The 22,049-nt window shown below is 44.9% G+C and overlaps 1 protein-coding gene across 2 annotated transcripts in view; it reads left to right on the forward strand.

Annotated features, from left to right (window-relative positions):
- Positions 1-1,683: 1,683 nt before the first annotated feature.
- The window catches only part of LOC137533173 (disks large-associated protein 5-like), a 63,580-nt gene continuing 43,214 nt past the window's right edge, over positions 1,684-22,049 (forward strand). The window contains exons 1-6 of one of the 2 annotated variants that reach the window (XM_068254405.1): positions 1,684-1,916; positions 6,683-6,927; positions 8,542-8,756; positions 10,963-11,023; positions 14,574-14,638; positions 20,438-20,670. In XM_068254405.1, coding sequence (XP_068110506.1) covers positions 6,699-6,927; positions 8,542-8,756; positions 10,963-11,023; positions 14,574-14,638; positions 20,438-20,670 — 803 coding nt within the window. In that variant the 5' untranslated portion in view covers positions 1,684-1,916; positions 6,683-6,698. The remainder of the gene's footprint in view (positions 1,917-6,682; positions 6,928-8,541; positions 8,757-10,962; positions 11,024-14,573; positions 14,639-20,437; positions 20,671-22,049) is intronic. The other variant, XM_068254406.1, reaches the window with a different exon arrangement.

A 22,049-nucleotide genomic window follows, 5' to 3' on the forward strand; every position in this document is an offset into this window, starting at 1 on the left:
CATGAGCTTCCGCCGCAAATTCTGTGGGGGGTTCCGGCCGAATCGCTACCGCAAGCGTGAAGCGCCGCTGTCAATCATAACTGGGTGAAATCCGGATAACAACTATCCGGATTTCACCCGAATTCGTAGTTGAGCATCTCTGGTTGGCACCGGAGCTTACACTCACCTGTCCACCGGTGTGATACCTCGTGTGTCCTCTATCCATCCCAGCTGGCTACATGTTCTCCAGTGGCAGTTACATAGCCACATCCATGCTGTTAGCTCAGGGGGAACAGGTGCACCGGTGGGGATGAAGACAGGACACAGGAAGAGAGCGCCGGAGGACAGGTGACTGTAAGCTGCATTGCTGTCTTAAATGTGAGGTGAAAGCCACAGTCTGCAGAACAAGGTGTACAATTGTTACTTCAGTCCTAACAGGGACATGGGATTGTCACGTCACTAAAGAAATACAATAACACAAACTGCTATAGTGAGATCGCAATTTGTCAGTGATGATCTATGGTGACAGAAGTACAGAGGGGTGTCCATGTGTCAGTGAGAATGAAAAATTACAAATAGAAGTACACAGGGGTCTTCATATGTCAGTAAAGATGTATGGTGACAGACAGAGGTAGAGGGGGTTTTCGCATGTCATTTTAAAAGTACATAGACAGAAATAAAGGGGTCTTCACGTGGCATTAATGACATATGATGACAGATAGAAATACAGAGGGTTTCTATAAGTCAGTAGGCATGTATAATGACAAAAGAACGGTACAGGTGATCTGCACGAGTCAGTAAAGATAACAGACCTAGGTACAGAGGGATCTCCCCCGTGACAGTTCAAATGCACAATGGCAGACAGAAGTGGAGGGAGTCTCCATGTGTCAATAGGCATATATGGTGACAAACGGTTGATGTGACTGATGCGTTAGTAAGGATGTATAATGACAAAAAAGATAGAGGGGTCTACATGTGCCAGTAAGGGTATGAAATGACAGAGGTACACAAGGACTGTCAGCAATGATGTGCAACACAGTATAGAGGGCTCTCCATATGTAATTGTGTTTGATGACAGGCTGGGGGGGGGGATGAGTTATAATGGTGAATGTCAGGAATACCACCACAGGGACAGACATGCACAGTACACATAGTGCTCACATTAGGCAGGAGTATCCATGTGTCAGTAATTGTGTTTGATGACAGACTGTCATGGGGGGAGGGGGGGGGGGGGGGTAAGATGGTGACTGTCAGTGAGACCACCACAGGGACAGACATGCACAGTACACACATTATGCAGCATATATTAGTACAGAAATGATGTACAGCATAGTCTGTCGCAGTCTGCTCTCTAGCAGCACCAGAGGGCACCCCCAGCCCAGCCAGGCTGGACGGCTGCTTCCAGGAGGGAATTGTTGCATCCGATGTCTTTAACCCCTAAGCTGCCAGCAAATATTCTAAAAAGCTGCAGGTTAGTCAGTAGGATTTATCCAGCAGCGAGGAACACAGTGAAACATCCATCATTCCAGTCACCAGTGACCTCCCCCAAGACACAGGAAGCACTCTGCAGCCAGCCAATAACAGTGGAACAGGAAGCACTGCACCCTCAGCCAGCCTGTGCAGCTCGGGCAGCTTACAACTACTGCATCTGCGCCTGTGCTAAACCACCATGGAAGAAAGCTGTCTGTGTAACTCTATACGATTTTGATACTGCGCATGTGCAGCAGCGCAATCAGACACAACACCGGCAGAAGGTGCACAGCAGCCAATCAGATACCGCTAGACACCTGATCTTCCGGGTTACACATCTGCGTTCCACCATGAGTCGAATGTTGGATCGCACGCCATTCACCCTCACTTCCGGGTAACGCTGCCAATAGGACTATAAATGTCATGTGGAAAAACGCCCTCTCTGGTCATTTCCAGAGAATGTAAATGTAAGTGTTTAGCATTTATTTTGTGTGTAGTGCAATCAACATGGTTTTAAACATTTTTGGTCCTGTTAGCCAGATATGGTCAAATACATCAACCCCTATAAAGCACCGTCTGTATATTATACATATATGTCTCTCCTGGCCTCTGCTAGCAAATAAATACTTATAAGAGTTTTACTGATTACAATAGTTAGCACTTTTCACCCCACCCAACAACCTAACCTGTAAATGGAGCCACACTTGCCTGCATGTTTGGTCTCTCCCCCCCATCTTTCCTGTGTTGTAATTTATTATTATATCATTTAAAACATTAGAGCTGTTCCTTACAATGATTTTATGGTTTGTTAGTGTAGTGCTCTTGCCATGTAAGTTCAATCAGTATTGCACATACATCAGTGTAGCTGCACAAGGGCCCTGTGGGGCAGTACAGTCAAGCACAGATTATCCTCCTGGTTTGTGTATAGTTTGTATTTATATAGCACCATCTCATTGCTCCCAACTGTCCCTCTTTTGGACGGACAGTCCCTCTTTGGGAGCCCTGTCCCTCTTTCCTCCTTATTTGTCCCTCTTTCAGGGCTTTGTCCCTCTTTCAGGGCTTTGTCCCTCTTTCTATGTAAATGTATATATTTCTTTATTAAAATTTGTTTGACTCTAAACTTTATTCCCATCCTTTAAATTGACATATTACTAATTTTTAAAATGTTACTATGAAGGAAAATGAACCAGGATAGAAAGGACCAGTGTGGATTGAATTATAAAACAACATATTTTTCTCATGAAATCTTTATGGTATGCGTGACTAAGGGTGTGATTATGGGTGTGGCAGGGGTGTGGCTTAAGGGTCTCTCTTTCTCATTTCAAAAAGTTGGGAGGTATGCCATCTTCCACAGGGCTGTACAGTATTGTCTTGTCACTTAACTGTCCCTCAGAATCTGATCCCTACCATAGTGACACATGACTATGAACTCTGTAGTGTGCTGCAGAAAATGTCAGTGCTATATAAATACATAATAATAATAATAATAATAATAAGGTAGGACATTAGACTTTGACTATGGGAGGATTAGAGTGTGAGCTCCTCTGAGCGGAGCAGTGCTTTTCGGCGCTGCTAGATTTGGGCGCAGCCAGCGCCGCCATAGACTATAATCAGTCTATAGCGGCGCCCAGTGAGTAACGTCGGAGCCGTCAGAGGACGGAGCCGAGGTTGCTTAAAAAATACAATAATTCGGCTTCCAGCAACTGCTGGAAGCCGAATGATTTCATTACCCCACTATCCATGGCGGCCTGGGGGGGGGGGGGAGGGATGGGGGGATACTAATTAACACAGCCTGGACTTGTGCAGAAGCAGGATCAGCCATATACCGGCTGTATCCTGTGCCCATGTTTACCGGCGCTGATTTTAAATGTACTCCCTCTGAGGACAGTCAGTAACATGACTATGTACTCTGTAAATGGCTTTGCCCACCACGGAGTACAATAGTAGGCAGTAAAGTCTCTTGTGCCAGTCCTGGTTCACCTTCACTACAGGGATAGCACGTCTCCATGCATCCCATCTTCGTTGGCAGCTCACCAGATCCTGGGACCTCACCGGCTCATCTCACTTGTGGGGTGTATGGCTACACCTGCCTCTCTGGCAGACTGCTGCTTTAAAGGGAACCTTAACTGAGAGAGAATGGGATATGGATGTTTCCTTTTAAACAATACCAGTTTCCTGGCAGTCCTGCTGATCTCTTTGGCTGCAGTAGTGGATAAATCACACACCTGAAACAAGCATGCAGCTAATCCAGTCTGACTTCAGTCAGAAAACCTGATCTACATGCTTGTTGAGGGGCTGTGGCTGAAAGTATTAGAGACACAGAATCAGCAGGAGAGTCAGGCAACTGGTATTATTTTTAACCATTTAAGGACCGCAGTGATTGAAATCTACGCCCTGTTCATTCAATGTAAGCCGTTCCCATTGGCTTACATTGAAAAACAGGGTCAGGAGCCAATGAAAGCGGCTCCTGACCGGCTCACAGGACTCTGCCGTCATAGAGACAGGCAGAGTCTATGTCCTGGGGGTCCCGGCGAGCGGCGATGACGGCGGTTGCGACGGGTATGTGCTGCGATTCGTCGGGATTCTGTTGGGATTGGACCAGCGGTCTCTGGTCCTTAAGTGCCCAGAGTCCGCTGGTCCTTAAGTGGTTAAAGGAAAAATCCATATCCTAAGTTTAGGTTCCCTTTAATCTCTCCTCTTTGGTTCAGCCTTGGTAAATTGCCGACACACCACATGGAAAAAAAAAAGTAAAATGTGCTAGTAAGAATTATCCTTATCCTAGAAAATGAACTCCAAAAACCTGCACAGCAGGTAATAGCAGACGTTTGCAAAGATGGGTGGGATTGATAGCAGTGTGCTGGAAAGGAACCAACTGTCCTGGGCTGGGCTGAGTAATCCCCACCCTCCCTACTCCATATGTTGTGTGTGGCTAATACTCCATGTAAAGCTACCCATGCTTAAAGTGCACCTGTAACAAACAAAAAAATGCCCCTATGGGGTACTCATCTCGGAAGGGGGAAGCCTCTGGTTCCTAAAGAGGCTTCCCGTCCTACTCCATCCCTCACAGGGACCCCTGAAATTTGGCTTGCAGGTGCAATCGCGTTGTCCCGCTTGGCTTTCTTCAGAAAACACCGGGCTGGATCGGGTCTGCATGACTGCGCAGGCGCGAGCCATCAGCGCAATACCACAAACCCGATTGGGCTCAGCTATTTCCACCAGTGCCCAATCGGGATGGAGCTATTGTGCATGAGCATAGAGGCTACGCTTTGTGGGTCCCATGCAAGATTTGAGAGGACAGGGGAAGCCTCTTTAGGATCCAGAGGCTTCTCCCTCCTGTGGTGAGTACCCCCTAGGGGAGAGTTTTGTTTTTACAGGATAACTTTAAGCTCAACAGCTTGCAGCTTAAAGAGACTCTGTAACATTAAAAAGATCCCCTGGGGGGTACTCACCTCGGGTGGGGGAAGCCTCCGGATCCTAATGAGGCTTCCCACACCGTCCTCTGTCCCACGGGGGTCTCGCCGCAGCCCTCCGAACAGCCGGCGACTGTGCCGACTGTCAGTTCAATATTTACCTTTGCTGGCTCCAGCGGGGGCGCTGTGGCGACTTTCTGCACGGAAATACCCGATCTCCGTCGGGTCCGCTCTACTGCGCAGGCGCCGGAAACTTGCGCCTGCGCAGTAGAGCAGACCCGACGGTGATCGGGTATTTCCGCCTACTTCGGCGCCGAGAGGCATCAGAGCGCCTGCGCAGGAGCCAGGAAGGTAAATATTGCTTCACGGCTGTACGGAGGGCTACAGCGAGACCCCCGAGGGACGCAGGACGGCGTGGGAAGCCTCATTAGGATCCTGAGGCTTCCCCCACCCGAGGTGAGTACCCCCCCAGGGGCCGTTTTGTCGTTACAGTTCCTCTTTAAATCATTAAATGACATTAACCCCCTCCTAACCACCTAACAGCGATTGGCAGCGGGAGGGTGGCAGCTACAGGACCGCCTAATGCCGATTGGCGTCAAGTCCTGTAGCTGCACATTAGTGAGGATCGCGTGTGCGGATGCGCTCGCATCCCCGTTTGAAAAGTCTGCCAGCCACGATCGTTGTTGGCAGACTACTACAGGATAAAACCACCATTTATTTACATTGTACAGCGCTGCAATCTACTGCAGCGCTGTACTGGGGACAGCCCCGTCACTCTGCTGTCCACTGGAGACTCAGAGAAAGCGATCGCTCTCATAGGCTGATGATTATGACGATCGCAGGGATTGGCTGTCGGAGGGAGGAGGAATATATTAAAAGGAAAAGTAAGCTTTTTTTAATATATAAAAGTTAAAATAAACAAAAAAAACTTGGCAGCAGTGATCAGATGCCACCAACAGAAAGCACTGTTGGTGGCAACAAAAGGAGGCAAAATTAATTTGTGTGCTAAGTTGTATGGCCGTGCAGCAAAGCCTTAAAGCTGCAGTGTGCTTATTTGTAAAAAAAAAAAAAAAAAAAAAATAGCCTGGCCACTAGGGGGGTGTAAGCCTGTGGTCCTTAAAGAGGAACTTCAGCCTGAACCAACATACTGTCATTAAGTTACATTAGTTATGTTAATTAAAATAGATAGGTAATATAACCCACACTGTTTTAAAAGAACAGGCAAATGTTTGTGATCTCATGGGGGCAGCCATCTATTTGGTTGAAAGGAGGTGACAGGGAGCATGAGACACAGTTCCAACTTTCCTGTGTCCTGATCACCCCTCCCAGCTGCTAGGCAATGAAAACATCAGAAATCCCATCATAGCTTTGCACAGTATCAGGGGGAAAAATGCCTGGGCAGTTTCTTTGATGGGGTGGAGCTTAGCTTCTATGCAGCCAAAAATGAGGCTTGGATAAGAAAAATAAAGTTCTGATGCTGTGAATTTGTTAAAGAAACACCAAGCCTTTTTTACTGCTGCTGAGTAGATTTCACACCTGTACTGACACTAGACATCCACCTAAAACCATCACAAATAATTGTCCCAGCCAAGAAATATATAGCAACTGTATGCATTAAACATTTGATTTTGCTGTTTGCTGGATTGCTTTCTTTATTCGATGTTCTATCTTTATTTAAAAATGATGAAACCGCAATCAAAATGTTACTTTCGTTATGTATATCTATTTTTGACTTTTGTATTGCTTTGTATTCCTATTACTAAATGCATGTGGTTTCTGATTTGATGTATGTTAAGTTTTGAAATCCACACTTTCTCTCCTAGCGGAGTACGGGCAGCCATGGATATCCAGTCTAGGTTTGCCGACAGATATAAAAAGGATGCCAGCGTCGATCTCATAAGAGCAAAAGTGGCCAGACGGAAATCCATATCGCAGAAGGAGAACCGGCATAAGGAGTTCCGGAGGAGCCGGGGGCTGGGCCTGGTGGACATCAACATTTCTGGGGTGAGAGAGCACGACTTGACGGTGCCGGAAGAGGAGGATGAGGGCAAATCCATAAATCAAGCAGGTAAGTTGTGACACTTGTGTATCTTATTATTAGCGCTGTACAGAGTATATTGTCTTGTCGCTTAAAGGGACTCCGAGCAGTGCAGAAACTATGGAAAGATGCATATCATTTTAAAGCTCTCTTTCTCTTTCCAATGATATATAAACCACCACCATACGTCTTTTAGTTTTCGATATTTTCGCGATTGAAATGGCCGCGATTTCGATCGCGAAAATAGAGAAAACTAAAAGGCGTAGGGCAACGATTTAGGTGTCGTCAGAAAGAGGAGAAAGAGAGCTTTAAAATGATATCCATCAAGCCATAGTTATATTGTATTACACAGGGCGACACTTTCCCCAGTGTCAGCAGCTCCATTCTGCTGAATGCAGCTGCTGACTTTGACAAAAAGTCGCCCTGTGTAATACAATATAACTATGGCTTGATGGATATCATTTTAAAGCTCTCTTTCTCCTCTTTCTGACGACACCTAAATCGTTGCCCTACGCCTTTTAGTTTTCTCTATTTTCGCGATCGAAATCGCGGCCGCGGCAATTTCAATCGCGAAAATAGCGAAAACTAAAAGGCGTAGGGCAGTGATTTATATATCATTGGAAAGAGGAGAAAGAGAGCTTTAAAATGATGTGCATCTTTCCATAGTTTCTGCACTGCTCGGAGTCCCTTTAACTGTTCCTCAGAGGGGCTGACAATCTAACTCCTACCATAGTCAGATGTCTATGTGTGTATCCTAATCGAGGGCCAATTTAGGGGGAAGCCAATTAACTTATCTGGCATGGGGAGAACATACAAACTCTGTGCAGATAGTCCCCTGGCTAGGATTCGAACCGGGGACCCAGCGCTGCAAGGCGAGAGCGGTTACCACTATGCCACCGTGCTTATCAGTAACTTTACCTAGGCTACTTATTTTGGCATATATGGAATTAAACTCGAATCTCTAGGAGCTTACTGCACAGTACGAGAAAACCTGCGCAGTAAGAGACGCGAGCGAGGACGCGCGCAGCCACAGTGACATTCGTCTAGTTAGACCAATAATTGGAAGGTGAATAAAATTGCTTATTTCATACAATATTCATTTATTGATCATTAAGGCCCAGTGCACACCGAGCGGATCCGCCGGCCGCATCCGCCTGAAAATCTGCTTGGCTAATGTAATTGAATGGGATGATGCACAAGAGGCACGTTTGAGGTTTTTTGCAAACCGCAAACGTGCCTCTTGCTGCACGTTTGCGGTTTGCTAAAAACCTCAAACCGCTGGTGCGCACCATCCCATTCAATTACATTAGCCAAGCGGATGCTCAGGCGCATGCGGCCGGCGGATCGCATCCAAATCCGCTTGGTGTGCACTGGCCCAAATCTCTGTCATCCGTACCCAAAACTGCTAGCGTTTTGTGGATCTGCTAGCGGTTTTGGTGTGCACTGAGCCTTAATCGGTGTTTGCTCATTGTAAAATCTCTCCTCTTCCTGATTTACCTTCTGAAATGTATCCCTGGTGGTGACCTCCTTAATTCTGGCAGGTGATCTGTGCGGAATGTTCGTTACTCTCGTTCTATCAATTCAACAGCCCGTTCAGTGTCTAAAGTATGTTGTAGAGGTGACTATAATTTCTGTTTACTGCAGTAGTCCTTGCCTACAAGGAGACGGTAAAAGCTAAAGAACGTCGGGCATTGCTGCAGAAATACAAGGAGGAAAAGGAAGTCAGGAGACTTAAGGAACTGCGCGAAAAAGAAAAAACAAAACCGGTCTTCAAATGCGGCCGATACAAGGCGGAAAACCTTTTTATTCCTCAGCCGACCACTTCCCAGCAAGCCCAGAAAATAAAACCAATGAAAAAGGTATGATCTAAATACTGGGTGGGCTGTATCTGGCTTAGGCTAAAAAGATTTTAAGAGAACTTAGTGTACCAGAGCTCAGGAAAATAAAGATTTACCGTACCGGGTCCCCGCATTTCCATCAGTCGGAGCCAGTCTGTCGTAAGAGAGGTGCTGCAGCTGCTGTAGTGATACGTAGAGGGCAGGGCCGGTTTAAGCCACACGGGGGCCCTGGGGCAAAAGTAACTTGGGGGCCCCCCTACATACCCCCCCTTCCCCAGCGAAGTCAGCCCCCGATCCGACTGCTGCCCCTCGTGGTCTCGCATAGACTTTTCCCATGACCCCCGCACATTGTGTAGCTCAGCTGCCTTGTAATAACTCACCTGTATCATCTTCTCCATCCTGTGCTTTGCCTTCAGCCCTGCTGCCCGTGTCTCCTCCATCCGGCACATGTTACGTGTAAATAACATGCACAGGGTCATAGAGGCAGGCAGCATGGCTGAAGAAGGGAGTACAGGATGGAGCTGCTGCAGGGACAGGTGAGTTATTACAAGGCAGCTGGGTAGGGGTGTGACTACATCAGGCCCCTCTGCAGAGATTTGTTGGTGGACACCCCCCTTGGACCAGAACAGAGACATACCAGCAGAATCAAGCAGTAAAGAAAATAAGTGTCGCCCAAGAATGTCCCACAAAGCTACGTATGCCATGTTCCAAGCAGCCGAGGTCAGAGGCCCTGGGGCATTTGCCCCTTTTGCCTCTATAGTAGCGCCGGCTCTGGTAGAGGGCGCACTTCTCCTGCGTAGACTGGCCCGACTGACGGTAGTGCGAGGACCCGGTACCAGCGCTGCAGAAGACTGAGGACGGCGGTGTGGGAGCGATCTGAGCGTATGGGGCTGGAGGAAGCCCCAGGTATGTATACATCTTTTTATTTTCCTGAGCTCTGAGTCCCCTTTAAAGCGGACCTGAGCTCAGAACTTCCTCTCTGCGCTAAACAATAAGCAACAGCTCGATAACCTTTAAAGAAAAACATTTTTGTTACCGCTGATACAAATCCTGTAATAAATCTGCAGCGTGTCTATGTCCTGCTTTCATGGAAGCAGACATAGGGTTGAAAACCTGTGTTTACAAATTAGCTGCTCTGCCGAGGCAGCCAGCTGATATAGCTGTGATATCAAATTACAACTTGTGATTAGTCACAGATGAGTGGGAATTAGGCAGGCTAAGCTCTCTAAATGTAGAAGGGGTTCAGAGGGACCATCGCTGGATCAGTGGTGGCGAGGGTGAATCCTCTGAATTATCCAGAAGTTTACATTTACTGAGATAAGTATTCATTTGAGGCATTTCTTTCCCTTCAAGCACACTTTTTTTAAATTATTATTAATAATTAGTATTTATATAGCGCTGACATCTTCCGCAGCGATGTACAGAGTTCTGAGGCTACGACTCAGTCTCACCAGTCGAGGGCTTCTGCGCATGCGCGACTCGGCCGAGCGCACACCCACACACCAGAACGCTCCAGGGGACGAGAGCGCACCAAGGAGTGCGTGGCTGAGCCGCGCATGCGCAGAAGACCACAACAGCCTGGATTATTGTGAGTCACATCGGCTTAACAGAGGGGCCGAGGAGGACGGCGAGGGAAGCCATGGTGCTTATGGGGCTGGAGGAAACCCCAGGTAAGTATAAATTGGCACTAGTGAGCCATCTCAGGTTCACTATAAGATGAAAAAGGCAGTCCCTTACTTACAAACAGGTTCCATTCCAGGAGATTGTAAGTTGAATTTGTTAGTAAGTTGAGTTCTGTGTTAAATATGGTGAAACATGGATTTGGACATACAGTATAAACAATGTTTTTGTTTGTTTTCTATGTGGTTTTAAAGTGTTTTAACCTACAGTGGCTGGAGAGTGTACTGGTTAAGGGCTCTGTCTCTGACACAGGAGACCTGGGGGTTTGAATATTAGCTCTTCCTGTTCAGTAACAGGAAGAGCCAAGTTCAGCACCTATTCAGTAAGGATACCTTGGGCAAGACTCCCTAACACTGCAATTGAGCACAAAGTCTTGTCTTGTCTACTCATAACAGTTTATACTATACTGTAACGTTTAACAACAAAAATATAAAACAATTGTACATGAAGACAACTTTGTATCTGTGAAATGTAACTCAAGTAATTTCTGAGTAGGGGACTGTCTGTAAAATTATGATGATGATAATAATAATTCTCATTGTTTTAGGTGCACAGGATCACTGTGTGTGACCACACAATCTTAAAAAAGGAAGAAAAAGAAAACAAAGGTAGTACAAGTAAACATGCAGCACAGTGCTAGGAATGCTGAGTTTAATGTTGTGGAGTTCACTTGTTCAATAAGGGCATTCTAAATGGGTGATGCACGGTAGCCAAACTCGTATAGCTATTGGGGCGCTGTGCATTGGACATTTGTGCGAACATTTTGGCAACAGCACGGGCGCTCGACATTCGTGTTGTTTTGAATCCAGGTTTCATCATTCGGAAACCCGGATAGTGCCGCCTAAAGAACTTCAGCGCCATTACTAGTGAAAAAGTTGCGTTCAGCATTGCCCTTCACATGACTTTGAAACTTTTTCCTTCTGGCTTGGAAGGAGGAAGCTTCAAATTTGTGTGAAGCGCAACTTGGAACGCAACTCTGTGACTCTCTCCACAAGTAATGGTGTTAAAGTGCTTTAGGTGGTATTATATGGCTTCCTAAATTAGGGAACCCAGATTCGAACACCACCACTCAATAATGACCTAGCCGAGTGGCAGGACAGCAGAAACAATTGTTAATGAGTTTGGTTATACAGTAGCTGAACACATATAGCAGCGAGACAAACACATCGGTCAGGAGTTTGGCTACACTGTAGTTGAACTCTAATGGCGGTAGTTAGTGTTGGGAGTGCATGGGGTAGAGGTTAGTGTTGGGCATAGAGAAGGGGGTGGTTAGTGTTATCAGTGAAGGTTAGTGTTAGGAGTGGAGAGTGGGAAGGTTAGTGTTAGGAGTGGAGAGGTTAGTGTTAGGAGTGGAGAGGGGGAGGTTAGTGTTAGGAGTGGAGAGGGGGAGGTTAGTGTGGAGTGGAGAGGGGGGGAGATTAGTGTTAGGAGTGGAGAGGGGGAGGTTAGTGTTAGGAGTGGAGAGGGGGAGGTTAGTGTTAGGAGTGGAGAGGGGGAGGTTAGTGTTAGGAGTGGAGAGGGGGAGGTTAGTGTTAGGAGTGGAGAGGGGGGAGGTTAGTGTTAGGAGTGGAGAGGGGGGAGGTTAGTGTTAGGAGTGGAGAGGGGGGAGGTTAGTGTTAGGAGTGGAGAGGGGGGAGGTTAGTGTTAGGAGTGGAGAGGGGGGAGTTTAGTGTTAGGAGTGGAGAGGTGGAAGGTTAGTGTTAGGAGTGGAGAGGGGGAAGGTTAGTGTTAGGAGTGGAGAGGGGGAAGGTTAGTGTTAGGAGTGGAGAGGGGGGAGTTTAGTGTTAGGAGTGGAGAGGGGGAAGGTTAGTGTTAAGGGTGAGGAGGGTAGAGGTTAGTGTTAAGGTGCCGATTAACAGTACGATTTTTTTTTTCACCAAATGCAATATTTTATATTTAGTGAAAAAGGTTACCGTTAATTAGGCATGGAGAGGGGGTGGTTAGTGTTAGGAGGGGAAACGTTCACTAGGGTGGTGGTTGGGGGGGGGGGTAGCGTTAGGAGTGAAGAGGGGCATGTTAGTGATGGGGTGGAGAGGGAGGAGGTTGGTGTAAGAATAGAAGATGGATGTTTATGAAGATATATTACAGATATACGGATTATCGGTAATATCCTGCGCCAAACTTCCAAAGTTTTTAAGAGCTGTATGGAGCTGTATTGCTAGTTTACAAAGATTCTGCTGTCAGCAGAGATCAAATATCTCTATTACCAGTTATACGTTTCCAAATCATGGGCAACGGCAGTTACAAAATCATTGTTGGCTTACCATCCCCATTGCTCTATGTTGTCATAATGAATAAATAAGACATGTCAATGGATAGAGGGGGAGGTGCACAAGACTCAGGGCCCCAAGACACTCCGGAGTGCTTACAGCCAAAAGCAAGTTCCAGCAGGTAAAGACAGTGTAAAGGCACAAAGCGGCTGGGCACATCCAGTAAAAACAGGCCTTTATTGTTATTCCAATTAAAAACGATGCAAAGGACCAAAGCAGTAGTCAGCCAGGAGAGAGAGTGACAAGCATGAAAAGATCGTCTACAGCTGTTTCGCACTCAGTACGGAGTGCTTCATCAGGACAGAATAAATAAGACATGTACTGCTCTCATACCCTGCCAGGGCAGAGGCACCAGAAATTACCATGTCTTTCTCCTTATCCAGACAAGTATGTCTCAACCAGGGCCGGATTTACCATAAGACACTTGGTGCGTGCCTGCAGGTGCCTTATGTGGCAGAGGTGGCTCCCCTCCCTTCCTGAATGTCCCCTCCCTCAGCAGAGCCGGAGGGCAATGTCACTCACCACCCGGTTCCAGTCCGCCAGCCGCAGGCACGTAGTTACAGGCGGAAAGCCAGTTGCGCAGTGGGTACGGATTAATGGGGCTTCCAAATACTGAGGTTTGTCATGTGGTGGAGGGTGAGGTTTAAGGCTCGTACACACGCCGTACTAAAGGGAACAACTGGTCCATCAGACCCTCCCACTGGGCGGGCGTTCCAGCGACAGTACAGCGTGTGTACAGTCTGTCTGCAGACTGATAAGGCTGTTTATGAACGATCCGCTCAGCAACAGCCTTATCAGTCTGTAGACTGACTGTACACACGCTGTACTGTTGCTGGACCGCCCGCCCAGTGGGAGGGTCTGATGGACCCGTCGTTCCCTTTAGTACGGTGTGTGTACGAGCATTTAGGGCGCTACAATGCCTGTGCCTACAGGCTCCTGAGCTGTGAAACAAGATGACTCTGAATAAACTAAAGCAATATATAGTATACAGCAAACAGAGGTGGCAAAATAATAAACTATAATGAAAGGCTTAACCTCCTTGGCGGTTCAATTTTTCCGCCAAGGAGGCTGCATTGCACTTTTTTATAAAAAAATTTTTTTTGTTTCATGTAGCTACCTGAGTGGTATCTACATAAAACACCACTAGAGGGCGCATGTGTCCCTCTAGTCCGATCGCCGCCGAACGCGATCTCCTGTTTGGCTTCTCCTGTCGCCATGGCGACGATCGGAATGAAGTCATGGACGTCAGCCGATGTCCTGACGTCAGACCCATCCGATCCAGCCCTTTGCGCTGCCCGGGACTGATTGGTCCGGGCTGCGCAGGGCTCTGGCGGGGGGGGCCCCTCTTCCGCCGCTGCGTGCGGACGATCGAGCTGGACGCGCAGCTAGCAAAGTGCTGGCTGCGCGTACAGCAATTTACAGGACAGGAATCGCCCCACCAGGGGCTGAGATATCCTCCGCGGCGGCTTACCCCGAGCTCAGCTCGGGGTTACCGCTAAGGAGGTTAAAATTGATAGAGGAGGCAGCAGTGGACTTACCTCCTCCAAGCAGACACAAGCGACTGTTGATTTTGACAGTGGCTAAAATTTTATTTTACACACTCCAGAAATTGTGCAACACGTTTTCATAGGTGTGACCCTACTTCATCAGGCAATAAGGTAGGAGCATATAACATCTACCGATCTGTAATACACCCAGCGCCTCTGTCTAATATAATTGGTGCGGTGCAGGGGAAGTACTGCAGTGGTATCGCACTCTGCTTAGAATTAGATGTACAAACCTAAAGGGGCGTGTCTGAGACCAGTCTTGAGGCACCTAACAGCCCAATAGAATCTGGAACCTGAAATGTTCTTAATCTTTATTTTGTTTCTTCCCCCCTATATTTCAGTTTCAGACCAGTCTCAGAAAAGGATGAACAAGAAAATGCAGGAGAAGGCTGTAACAAAGTCAAAGGTAACCATGAACTGTCAGGTGATGTACACATGTCTGCCCAGTACATTCAGAAGCTGCATCTGAAGTACCTCTGTTAGTAATTTAGCAAAACTAATCTTGAATCTTCGATGTTTCCGTGTCCTTCATGTGCCCACGGATGTTTTACACTTCATGGACACCAAATGCAAATGCTGAAATAAAGACTGAAATTGTGTCTATAATCTCTCATGTCAGCAATGGGCATCCTTACCACCTTTATAGAGATACAGAAGTAAACAAGACAAAAAGGCAGTAAAAGTGTAAATAAGTAATAAGCCAGAGCTACCCTCCACCATAAAGACAGTCGCTGCATGTGTGCTGCTGCAGTTCAGAGCTCTGAGCAGAGCAGCGCTCACATGCAGTGGAGGGTTGCTCTGCCTTATCACTGCACACACTAGTGATCCTCTGACAAAGCCAATTATGGTGAAACATGTTAGGAAGGTAGGTGTGCTTTTGAGCACATTCTTTATCCACACTGTACTGCCCTTGTGGACCAGCGCAAGTGTCCTATCTGGCTCAATCTCAAGTAGCACAGTACACATCCACATTAACCACTTAAGCCTATAGGCTATTTTACCATTACTGCCAAGAGCCATTTTCACCTTTTAGCACTCCTCCCTTTCAGTTGGCCATAACTTTATTGCTGCATATCACACCGAAATGATCTATCTTTTTTATTTTTTTGCCACAAATTACCGTAGGCCTTTTCTATGCATTTTTTAGGGAAAAACATGAGAAAATACACAATTTTTCCAATTCCATCCCCTATAGTTTTAAAATAAGCAATGATCCTAAACCCACACATATTATCTGTTCTTTTGTCCCGACTATCACAATATTTAAATTATGTTCCTAGGGCAATATTTGGCGACAATATATTATTTGGAAATAAAGGTTATTTTTTTCTGTTTTTGTGTTTTTGTACCCTGTCAATAATTGCAATCCCTTGTTTGGTAAAATATCAAAAATATACCTTCATGGCATACATATTAAAAAAAAAGCTGAGTCTCTAAGCTAACTAACTCCCTCCCCCCCATTTTTTAATTTTACTGCGGGTTCGGCAGCGGTCTGTGTTTAGTAGGGATAAATAAGCATCAGTGTTTTTTTTGGGGGGGGGGGGGGGGGGCTGCCGCAAGGTGGAGCAAATACACTACCCTGGATTACCAGGTAGTGTTTGATCTTTTTTTTTTTTTTTTTTTTTTTTTACACTAGTTTTTACTTTAATTTTTACGGATGAACTTGACAGGACATACTGACTTGTCCTAATTTTTTTTTTTACAAAGACTCAAACTGGACATTTATGTATGTCCAGTTTGAGCTAATCAGTAAAAATATTGATTTACCTTTTGTCAAGATGCACTTTGAAAATTCTAAACACAAATGGAAAAAGGTGTTAGCATGCATAGACACATGCAATTTTAGTTGGACAATGATTGGCCGATTTTAGCACTTTAATGTAGTACTAGAGCTTACCTACACAATCTGTTTATCAAGGGATAAGAAGTCACATAGTCGGCACCAAATGCACTTGTGGGGTATGGGGATGATGGTTGGTAACTCCTGTGGTGTGCACTCATAAACAACACAGTCCAATTTTGCAGTAGTTGAGGCCAATTAGTCTGACCATAAGGGTGTGTACACACTGCCAATTTTGAATGGCCAATTTTAGCACTTCCATGTAGTTATGAGTGAAAACAGATTGGTGAATTTTGCAGTAGAAAGACAAGCGAGGCACCATCCACAATGCTTCGGAGTATTGATTTGCCCACCATCACCAACACAGACAGATTACAATCAGCAAAAGTGTGACAGCCTAACAGCTGTTTCGCGGTACTTCCGCTTCTTTAGAGGCAAACAGTCACTGTTGGCCTCTGAAGAAGCAGAAGTACCGCAAAACTGTTAGGCTGTCACACTTTTGCTGATTGTAATCTGTCTGTGTTGGTGATGGTGGGCAAATCAATACTCCGAAGCATTGTGGATGGTGCCTCGCTTGTCTTTCTACTGCAAAATTCACCAATCTGTTTTCACTCATAACTACATGGAAGTGCTAAAATTGGCCATTCAAAATTGGCAGTGTGTACACACCCTTATGGTCAGACTAATTGGCCTCAACGCCAAACGGTATATATCTGGTGCCAAGTCAGTACAGCTCACCACTTAACACCATACCTACCATAATGCATGAAGGCAGTAGCATCTTACTGTAGGGGTATCTCTCTGCATCAGGGAGGAGGGCAGTTGTCAGGTTTAAAGGATAATTGAAGAATGGGAATGAGGAATATCTTGTGCTGCTGATACTGACAGTTTGATGGATATAAGAAATTTCTTGGATTTCCACTTAGTCTGTGCACTATGATGCAGCTTTTCCACTGGGTGACTCCAGGTATAATGCAAACATGTAAAAAGAAAGAAAGTGCCTCTGAAGTGCATTAAGATAAGATTTTAATCCAGGACGCAGCAAACAGTACACTTATTAGAAGTGTGGATTCATAAGCTTGTGAGAAGCCAGCTGCATCAACTCCTGCTTCCCAGAATCTGGCCAGGACTTGGGAGCGCCGAAGAAACTCTGGGGAGGAAGGCGTGCATTAAGCCGAAACCGGTAGGGACGTCGGTCACCCACATGTAGAGGCAGCGTTCCTCTCATCTCCTACTGCAGACGCCGGAGTTTCTTCAACGCTCCCAAGTCCAGGCCAGATTCTGGGAAGCAGGAGTTGATGCAGGCGGCCTCTCACGCTTATGAATCCACACTTCTAGTTAGGCCTGGTGCACACCGAGCGGTTTTTGAAGCGTTTCTCAAACCGCTTCCGCCTGTGAAAATGCATGGCTAATGTATTTCAATGGGATGGTGCACACCAGCAATTTGCGGTTTTTAGCAAACGTGGCTCCTGCAGCACTTTTGCGATTTGCAGAAGCGTTTCTGCCTCAATGTAAAGTATAGGAAAAGCTCAAACCGCTCTGAACGCTAGATCAGAGCGGTTTTCCAGGTGTTTTTGAAACCGTAGCTGTTCACTAACAGCTTTACTGTAACAATATTTGTAATCTGCTACACAAAAACACTCCAAAAACGCTAGGCATGTTTAGAAAACCTCTAAACATGCCTAGAATCACTCTGAAATCTGCTTCAAAAACCTCTAGCGTTTTGAGGACCTGCTAACAGTTTTGGTGTGCACTGAGCCATAGTGTACTGTTTGTTGCGTCCTGGATTAAAATATTATGTTAATGCACTATAGAGGCGCTTTCTTTCTTTTTACATGTTTAAATTATAAATGGATGGGGCAAAATACTGTCATATTGAAGAGGCAAACCTTCCCTCTGCCAGAAATGTGACAATTGGATGAAGGGTCACCTAACATCACAATGATCTGAAGCATACCTTCAAAATGACCAGGCAGTGGGTGACTGAGAAAAAAAGTGAATGTCCTAGCGTGGTGTAGTCAGAGCCAAGACTTTAAAGAGACTCCGTAACAAAAATTGCATCCTGTTTTTTATCATCCTACAAGTTCAAAAAGCTTTTCTAATGTGTTCTGGCTAACTGCAGCACTTTATACTATCACTGTCTCTGTAATAAATCAATGTTTCTTTCCCCTGTCAGACTTGTCGGCCTGTGTCTGGAAGGCTGCCAAGTTCTTCAGTGTTGTGGTTCTGCTATGAACTCCCCCTTCCAGGCCCCTCTATGCACACTGCCTGTGTGTTATTTAGAATTAGAGCAGCTTCTCTCTTCTCTCTTATCTTTTACAAGATGGATAAATCGTCCTCTGAGCTGGCTGGGCTTTCACATGCTGAAGAATTACAGACAAGGGCAAAGCTGTTTGCAGGAAGAAACAAGCAGCCTGAAACTTCAGTGCATGAGAACAGGGGGAAAGAAACACACAAATGATCTCTTGAGATTCAAAAAGAAGGCTGTATACAGCCTGATTGTGTATGGATGTATTTTCTATGTGTGGACATACTGTACATCAACCTACTTCCTGTTTTGGTGGCCATTTTGTTTGTTTAAAAAACAAACTTTTTAAAACGGTTTTTAACCACTTTTAATGCGTCGAGGAGCGGCGAAATTGTGTCAGAGGGTAATAGATGTCCCCAAACGCACTGGTATGTTTACTTTTGTGCGATTTTTAACAATACAGATTCTCTTTAACCTTTATTAAAAATCTGTGGCAGAAAAGTCATTTGAGAAATTAAGATCTTCTAACTTGCTGTTCATACATAGGGCCAAATATGCCTTCGACATAAAGTATAGGGTCCCGTCTCAAGCCTACAACCTTCTTAGGCTTAAGGAGGCTGATTTGATTCATTGTACATGGTTATGTTATAAAATTGAAGCATTTTCGTCTATCCTGTTTAATTACCATGAGGTTTCTCCAAATGCACACCTTCTCATGTGCCCCACCGCTTTATCATCTAACCCTACTTGATGCTTGGAGAGTCAGCCCGTGTACATGGTTTGACGCTATGCTATTGGACTTGTCTGTGGTTCATAAGGAACTTTCCTATATATGCATGATGGAAGTTTTAAAACCCTTCAGGCCAAGGAGAAAATAACCAAAAACTTTATGTATGGAGAAACTTTATTGTGCACTAATTCTCATCACAACTGATCAAGGTGCTTAGGAGTGGTTTTACCCTTACCACCTTCTATTGTTGAGAAGATCTTAAAGGCTCTTTGGGGAGATTTTGTTGTACCTCTATGGCTTAATTTTTTTTTTTCTGAAAGGTAGATCGTATAGGGTCCTCAAAGCACAGTGAGACCTGGGACAGAGGAATGGGTGCTGTGGATGGGAAGCGGTTGGTCTGTGATGTTTTTGATAATGTTTACATCGTTACTTTGTTCTAATGACTCTTTAATGGTCCTGTTAACTCTGCCTTGTTCCTGTGGTTTATTTTGATAAACAAAACAAAGATTTGGGGAAAAAAAATCTGTCCACCATTCAGAGTTTAAACGGTTCTGCAAAAAAAAGAGAAATACTCCACAATCTAGATTTGCAAAGTTGATAGTAACGTGTCACAAAGGACTTGTTTCAAGACTTAAAGCAAAAAGTGGGTTGAAAAAGTTCTGACACAGGGATGATTTTATATCTATTTCAGTTATTCTGTTTTTATTTTTCTTCTTTAACTGCTTCCAGACCTTGATTAAAATCTACACCCTGTTTATGTGCAATTATTCCTGCCAGGGCGTAGATTTCAATCATGTCCGTCACATGCAACATTCCCGCCGCTGTCCACGTCGCTGCACCCGCTCGCTCTGCTGTCACGCTGACAGCAGAGCTTCTGTGTGTCAGTCAGGAGGCAATTTCATTTGCTCTTGACCCTGTGATTGCTGTGGCCAGTCACAGCTCTTAAAAGGGCACAAGTGGCTCTGGTCTTAAAGCGTCCAGAGCCGTCGGGTCAGCAAGGCGTTAACCATTTTGTACTGTTTCTATTTAGGTATAGTCAATAAGATGCAAATTATTCAGTTGATGCAGGATTATGCCGCTTGCATATGGACCAATCAAATGCCACTTTGGTGAGATTTAGTTGGTCCAATTTCAATCTGGGTTAATTTGCATACAATATTTGCATAATCCTTATCCTACATCAACTTTGAATTATTCACATCTCATTGACCTATTGCTAATATATTCTTCACTTGGTTGTTAGAAGTTGCACTAAGTAAATTCAGCTGGGACAAACAAATGTGAATATTTTGAATGGGTGATTCTTTTCCATATAAATTATACATGGCTTATATGGAGAACCAAGTCATCCAATATTGAACTGTTCTGACTTTTCTTTTCCTTTAAGGCTGCTTTGATTGGCCAGGATAACACTGAACAGCTGGAATCTGTGGTTTCTGATGAGGAGAAGATTGTGGAAACCTGTGTGAAGGAGGGAAGAAAGCCACCCTTCGCTCCACAGAACTATGGGTTCCAGCCATTGGACGGCCTGCCTGCTGTAATGTTTGAGCCAATCACCCCAAACAGAGCCAATGAACTCCTGACTCCAACTTTCACATGGAGCCCTACAAACTGTAAAAAGTAAGCAAACTGGTCTTCTTACTATAGCAAGGATGGGATTATGAATTTGGAGGTGTCCACAGTGTGCATACACTCCTGTACCAGAACACCCGGGCAGGGAGGCCTTAAAAGAACATCTGTCACTAGGGCTATGGAGGCTGCCATTTTGTCCTTGTAGGCGTGCTATCTATAATACTGATCTACTAACTTTAATGTTTTCTGGAACAAGTATTATTAGACAATTAGACCTGAGCCTCTATTCAATTCACTTTGGAGAGAATTTTTTCATCTTCTGTTTAAAATACATTTTCAGCATTTTTCAATTAAGAAAAAAATTCTGAATAGTAGACGAAAAAGTACTGTCAAAATTATTTTGCGTATTGCTTGCTGGTGCTTTTTCTTTTATTTTTTTTTATTTTAAAGCATTTTATTGCGTACGTATTAGTACGCCGCCAGTGAGCTGGGCACAGAATGCTGCTCAAATCCACAATGGTTTTAAATACTATATTCCCGCTCCGAGTTGTAGCAAATCAGAGGAATTGCCGAAACCCTGAATTACCCTTGTGCGGTCTGCACACTATAGCATTACTTTTATAGTGGCGCCTAGTTTCGCTGCTTGCTCTGAGTGCCGTGCGTTGAAACCACCTGCTTCGATATTATTGACAAGGTTTGAAAATCTCACCTAAAAGAAATCTCAACAGTTTATGCAAATTGCATATGGGCCCTGATTTCTACTTTTTTCAAAGTGAATGACTTTTAATAGTTTGATAAGATACAGTATTGGAGGTGCCAAAATAGGATAAAAGCGTTTGAAATCCATTTTAAAAAGAAGGTAGTGGTGGACTTACGGTACCTCCACAGTAAGTAGACACAAGATCTGTTGATAATCGGTCAACAATAGAATTTATTCAAAAACCCCACAATGCAATGCGTTTCACAGGCACAATCCTGCTAAATCAAACAGTAACTGAGCAAAAACAACTCTGTAGATCGATATCTGGGCCAAGCGCCTCTGTTTACAGAGAGCGACTTCTTAACCTGAGTGAGGTCAGGTTTTAATTCTCCCCACCTGCCTTTACAGTGGTTGACTTATAATAGCGAATAAAAAATTAGTCTTCAAGCAAAGCTCTTAGCATTAAGCAATCTTTTTACTAATTCTCTCAAAGGATAGGTACTATAAATATATATATTTTTCCTTTTTCTTTTATTATTTTAACTATATAAATTTATAGAGTTTTTAGTTATGCTCTTATGATAAAAAATAAGTGGTATGTCCAAAATGCTATCATATCGTACATAATGTGTATATGTAATGTTACTTTATCACTTAAAAAGGTTTTGAAAAGATGCTATAACTTTACGGTGGTGGACCCAAAATAGGATAACTAAAATGAAGCTCT

This window comes from Hyperolius riggenbachi, chromosome 9 (assembly GCF_040937935.1).
Source record: "Hyperolius riggenbachi isolate aHypRig1 chromosome 9, aHypRig1.pri, whole genome shotgun sequence".
Lineage (NCBI taxonomy): Eukaryota > Metazoa > Chordata > Amphibia > Anura > Hyperoliidae > Hyperolius > Hyperolius riggenbachi.